The sequence below is a fragment of the Aulonocara sp. 'chitande type north' Nkhata Bay genome, linkage group LG6 (genome assembly GCF_057382095.1).
Source record: "Aulonocara sp. 'chitande type north' Nkhata Bay isolate Kocher_YH1m ecotype deep benthic linkage group LG6, A_spYH_male_GT1.1, whole genome shotgun sequence".
NCBI classification, from domain to species: Eukaryota; Metazoa; Chordata; class Actinopteri; order Cichliformes; family Cichlidae; genus Aulonocara; species Aulonocara sp. 'chitande type north' Nkhata Bay.
In genome coordinates this window covers 2,040,880-2,046,879 of record NC_141349.1, presented here as the reverse complement: position 1 = coordinate 2,046,879, position 6,000 = coordinate 2,040,880, and the positions used below count along the sequence as shown (strand labels likewise).

General features: G+C 45.8%; 1 protein-coding gene across 1 annotated transcript; it reads right to left on the bottom strand.

Moving 5' to 3' along the window:
* Nucleotides 1-485: 485 nt before the first annotated feature.
* LOC147326991 (E3 SUMO-protein ligase ZBED1-like) lies at nucleotides 486-2,243 on the bottom strand. Its single transcript, XM_086297354.1, has 3 exons — nucleotides 1,522-2,243; nucleotides 815-1,415; nucleotides 486-619 (listed from the first exon to the last, which is right to left on the bottom strand). The coding sequence occupies exons 1-3, from the start codon at nucleotides 1,978-1,980 to the stop codon at nucleotides 486-488; spliced, it is 1,194 nt and encodes a 397-aa protein (XP_086153480.1). The 5' UTR covers nucleotides 1,981-2,243.
* Between the last annotated feature and the right edge of the window lie 3,757 nt (nucleotides 2,244-6,000).

Genomic DNA, 6,000 nt, shown 5'->3' with positions numbered 1-6,000 from the left:
GTTCACCCCAACGCGAAGCTTCTTGAAGCTTCATTTGCTCTAGTAGGACACCTACTGGACGTAAAAATATTAGTTGGCATGAATTTGAAGAGTGTGGCATTTTGCACACAGCCTGTAAATGTCAACAACAAAAGGAGTGTGTAAAACATGTATATTGTAGTCATGGCAGTATGGAAAATGATCATTTGGAAATGCCTAAGATGGAAATGATCATTTACTGTGAGGTGAGGTGTGGACAGTGGTTGTGCTTTTGTAACATTGAGGCAAGGACAGTGATTAGTGTTTAGGGGACACATCATTGGTTTTTATTTAAAAACAACAGTTTCTCCACTGTGGCAGGTCGTAGGCGATTTCTTTTTTTGGACAATATTTCCCCTGCCTTTGAAAACACTCGCTCACAGGGCACAGATGAGGCAGGGGTACACAGGTATGTCAGTGCTAACTTATATAAGTGAGGGTAGACATATTTCTGTCTCTCCCAGTATTTAAGAGGGGTCCTCCAGCCTTCCAATATTTGGCTCCATCAGGTACCGTTGGACCTCAATATTTGCGTCTGCTGTCACATTTTGTGTCTGTGTCTGCCTGACACTCTCATCCAGGCGACGCCACAGGTTGTTACCTAAACAAAAAGGAGAGTCTTATGAGATACTACCAATTCAATTTCCAATTCAATGTTATTTCTATAGCGCCAAATAACAACAACAGTCGCCTCAAGGCGCTTTATATTGTACAGTAGATCATACAATAATAGATACAGTGGAAAACCCAACATTCAGTTTATATAAATGCAACTAAAATGCAATAACAATGGTACCGTGGGAAACAGCCTCAACAGATTGTGACGTTGATGGCTGTGGTGGTGGTGGTGCGGAGGAAGAGGTGGTGGAGGCCCTCATTACGGAAGCACATTCTACTTTCAGTCTTTTTTCTGCTTCGCTAGCTCTTGCAGGGCTGAGAAACCCGAGTTTTCTGAACCTTGGGTCCAGCAGTGTCGCAAGGAACATAATGCTCATGGTCTGTATTTTATCTAGCTTCTCTCTCAATAGCATCCTCAGCTTCTGAGCCAGAGAAGATCCAATGGATGGTGGTTCTACCATTTGTTCATTGAGGCAATGATTCAGCATAGTGAGCAAAGGTATGACCTTTGACCCAGACACCCTTTTTTCCTGAGAGAGCTCAGTGGTTGCATCGTTAAATGGTGCTAGGACAACCAGACACTCTGAAATTATACCAAAATCCTCAGATGACATAGGTGGGATGTCTGTTGTGAGACTTGCCAAAGCAGCACCCACTGGCTCCCTTTGCTCGAAAAGTCTTTGCAGCATATTGTAAGTGCTGTTCCAGCGGGTTTCCACCTCCTGTAGTAGTTTGTGTTGAGGCTTCCTTAGTTGTTCCTGCACGACTGAAAGCCTCTCCTTACAAAATACAATTTGAAAAAGCATACATTAGATTGTCAAGGGAGCAGAACTATACACATAAGTAGAATTAAAGAAACTGTAATTAAGCCACTTAAGAACTTACCTTTGCAGAGGTACTGCTCCTGAAATATCCCACGATCTTCCTGGACTTGGCTCGGATGTCAGAGAGCTCAGGGGTCTGGTCAAGGGCCTTCTTCACCACTAAGTTCAGGGTGTGAGCTATGCATTTGGCATGTTTAAGTCTTAGCTCCCTTGCACAAGCCCCCATATTGGCAGCCCCATCTGTTACTAGGCATGTGACTTTGTCAGTAATTGCCCATTCTGCCATGAGTGTGCCTTTCACTTGTGCAATGTTTTCTGCAGTGTGTGCATTAGGAAAATATTGCACTCCTAAAACAACGGTGTTTAATGTGCTGGACTCATCAACAAAATGGCAGGTGACTGCAAGATAGGCCTCTGTGTTGATGGAGGTCCACATATCTGATGTCAGACTCACAGCTGCTGCCTTCTCAATGCTGGCCTTAGCTTTCTCCTTCATCTCCTGGTACCTGGCCTCCACCATGACTTTCAGGGCCTAAAGGAAAGTAAAAACATTTTGTTCACAAGTACGACGTGGCTGTGAAGCAGTGTGTAGTGTAGCTACACACTGAGGCTTTGAGCCTCAGTCCTGCCTGTTCACATTTTACTCTGTAGAAACTAAATGTTCACTGCTTTTATGACCTTTTTAGTGGGGAGAACATAACTAGGATTTAATGATTTAACAAATCTTTTAAATCCGCTGTCCTCCACAATGCTAAATGGCTGGGAGTCCTCAATCACCATGCTAACCAGGTCTTCATCTATTTGAGATTGTTCTCCTGAGGAAAGACAATAAAAACAAAGCACAAATATAAATATCACACACGTCACTTATTGCATTGTATGATATTGTTATATCATTTAGTAACATTACTGCATGCTATATTATCATTGCATTTGATGGCTCACCTGGTCTTGCTCCACAATCGGTGTTCCTCTTATTCTCATGCAAAGCTCTGTAGTGCCTAAGCATGGATGAGGTGTTGTTGTTATATCCCAGCTCCCTGGCACATAGCAAACACCTCACCTTGTACAAAAGTACAGACAGCTTAACATAGGTTTTATTGCACCATCAGTATTATGAAAATACATCTTCTGTGGAAATTTACATACCTTGTTGGGAGATATGAGCTCAAAATGTTCCCACACAGGGGAGGACATCCTCCTCTTCGTAGCTGGATCCATTCTCTCCTGACTTTCTCTCCTCACTCTCATAAACCTCCAAACTCTCTCCAAACTGTCTCCAACTCTCTCCAAACTGTCTCTCGCTCTCTCCAAACTGTCTCCAACTCTCTCCAAACTGTCTCTCGCTCTCTCCAAACTGTCTCTCGCTCTCTCCAAACTGTCTCTCGCTCTCTCTCCAAACTGTCTCTCGCTCTCTCCAAACTGTCTCTAACTCTCTCCAAACTGTCTCTCGCTCTCTCCAAACTGTCTCCAACTCTCTCCAAACTGTCTCCAACTCTCTCCAAACTGTCTCCAACTCTCTCCAAACTGTCTCCAACTCTCTCCAAACTGTCTCCAACTCTCTCCAAACTGTCTCCAACTCTCTACAAACTGTCTCTAACTCTCTCCAAACTGTCTCTCGCTCTCTCCAAACTGTCTCCAACTCTCTCCAAACTGTCTCCAACTCTCTCCAAACTGTCTCTAACTCTCTCCAAACTGTCTCTCGCTCTCTCCAAACTGTTTCTCGCTCTCTCCAAACTGTCTCTAACTCTCTCCAAACTGTCTCTCGCTCTCTCCAAACTGTCTCTAACTCTCTCCAAACTGTCTCTCGCTCTCTCCAAACTGTCTCTCGCTCTCTCCAAACTGTCTCTAACTCTCTCCAAACTGTCTCCAACTCTCTCCAAACTGTCTCTCGCTCTCTCCAAACTGTCTCTCGCTCTCTCCAAACTGTCTCTCGCTCTCTCTCCAAACTGTCTCTCGCTCTCTCCAAACTGTCTCTAACTCTCTCCAAACTGTCTCTCGCTCTCTCCAAACTGTCTCCAACTCTCTCCAAACTGTCTCCAACTCTCTCCAAACTGTCTCCAACTCTCTCCAAACTGTCTCCAACTCTCTCCAAACTGTCTCCAACTCTCTACAAACTGTCTCTAACTCTCTCCAAACTGTCTCTCGCTCTCTCCAAACTGTCTCCAACTCTCTCCAAACTGTCTCCAACTCTCTCCAAACTGTCTCTAACTCTCTCCAAACTGTCTCTCGCTCTCTCCAAACTGTTTCTCGCTCTCTCCAAACTGTCTCTAACTCTCTCCAAACTGTCTCTAACTCTCTCCAAACTGTCTCTCGCTCTCTCCAAACTGTCTCTCGCTCTCTCCAAACTGTCTCTAACTCTCTCCAAACTGTCTCTAACTCTCTCCAAACTGTCTCTCGCTCTCTCCAAACTGTCTCTCGCTCTCTCCAAACTGTCTCTAACTCTCTCCAAACTGTCTCTAACTCTCTCCAAACTGTCTCTCGCTCTCTCCAAACTGTCTCTAACTCTCTCCAAACTGTCTCTCGCTCTCTCCAAACTGTCTCTCGCTCTCTCCAAACTGTCTCTAACTCTCTCCAAACTGTCTCTAACTCTCTCCAAACTGTCTCTAACTCTCTCCAAACAGTCTCTCGCTCTCTCCAAACTGTCTCTCGCTCTCTCCAAACTGTCTCTAACTCTCTCCAAACTGTCTCTCACTCTCTCCAAACTGTCTCTAACTCTCTCCAAACTGTCTCTAACTCTCTCCAAACTGTCTCTCGCTCTCTCCAAACTGTCTCTAACTCTCTCCAAACTGTCTCTAACTCTCTCCAAACTGTCTCTCGCTCTCTCCAAACTGTCTCTCGCTCTCTCCAAACTGTCTCTAACTCTCTCCAAACTGTCTCTCACTCTCTCCAAACTGTCTCTAACTCTCTCCAAACTGTCTCTCGCTCTCTCCAAACTGTCTCTAACTCTCTCCAAACTGTCTCTAACTCTCTCCAAACTGTCTCTCACTCTCTCCAAACTGTCTCTAACTCTCTCCAAACTGTCTCCAACTCTCTCCAAACTGTCTCTCGCTCTCTCCAAACTGTCTCTCGCTCTCTCCAAACTGTCTCCAACTCTCTCCAAACTGTCTCCAACTCTCTCCAAACTGTCTCTCGCTCTCTCCAAACTGTCTCTAACTCTCTCCAAACTGTCTCTCGCTCTCTCCAAACTGTCTCTAACTCTCTCCAAACTGTCTCTCGCTCTCTCTCCAAACTGTCTCTAACTCTCTCCAAACTGTCTCCAACTCTCTCCAAACTGTCTCTAACTCTCTCCAAACTGTCTCTCGCTCTCTCCAAACTGTCTCCAACTCTCTCCAAACTGTCTCTCGCTCTCTCCAAACTGTCTCTCGCTCTCTCCAAACTGTCTCTCGCTCTCTCCAAACTGTCTCCAACTCTCTCCAAACTGTCTGCAACTCTCTCCAAACTGTCTCTCGCTCTCTCCAAACTGTCTCTCGCTCTCTCCAAACTGTCTCTAACTCTCTCCAAACTGTCTCTCGCTCTCTCCAAACTGTCTCTAACTCTCTCCAAACTGTCTCCAACTCTCTCCAAACTGTCTCTCGCTCTCTCCAAACTGTCTCTCGCTCTCTCCAAACTGTCTCTCGCTCTCTCCAAACTGTCTCCAACTCTCTCCAAACTGTCTCCAACTCTCTCCAAACTGTCTCTCGCTCTCTCCAAACTGTCTCTAACTCTCTCCAAACTGTCTCCAACTCTCTCCAAACTGTCTCTCGCTCTCTCCAAACTGTCTCTAACTCTCTCCAAACTGTCTCTCACTCTCTCCAAACTGTCTCCAACTCTCTCCAAACTGTCTCCAACTCTCTCCAAACTGTCTCTCGCTCTCTCCAAACTGTCTCCAACTCTCTCCAAACTGTCTCTCGCTCTCTCCAAACTGTCTCTCGCTCTCTCCAAACTGTCTCTAACTCTCTCCAAACTGTCTCTAACTCTCTCCAAACTGTCTCTCGCTCTCTCTCCAAACTGTCTCCAACTCTCTCCAAACTGTCTCCAACTCTCTACAAACTGTCTCCAACTCTCTCCAAACTGTCTCTCGCTCTCTCTCCAAACTGTCTCCAACTCTCTCCAAACTGTCTCCAACTCTCTCCAAACTGTCTCCAACTCTCTCCAAACTGTCTCCAACTCTCTACAAACTGTCTCCAACTCTCTCCAAACTGTCTCTCGCTCTCTCCAAACTGTCTCCAACTCTCTCCAAACTGTCTCCAACTCTCACTAACCGCAACTCTCCATCAAACACCCACATTTTGAATGAAGTCTGAGGGGTTTATATCGCTGTCATAGCTCGCGGCAAAGTTCGAACCACTTCCTGAACCAGTCACGTGGTACAGCCGGGCAGCGAGGCTTCGGACGTCATCATTTTCAGCTCCTCCCATAAATGAAGCAAGCCTCGATACGCGCTTCGCGGAAACGCCCCCTCCATTACTCGACACACATTTCGAAGCCTCGATACAGAACGTCACATCACTACAAAATTGCAAAGCTTCTGAAGCGTGATCATCGAACAATCAAGCGT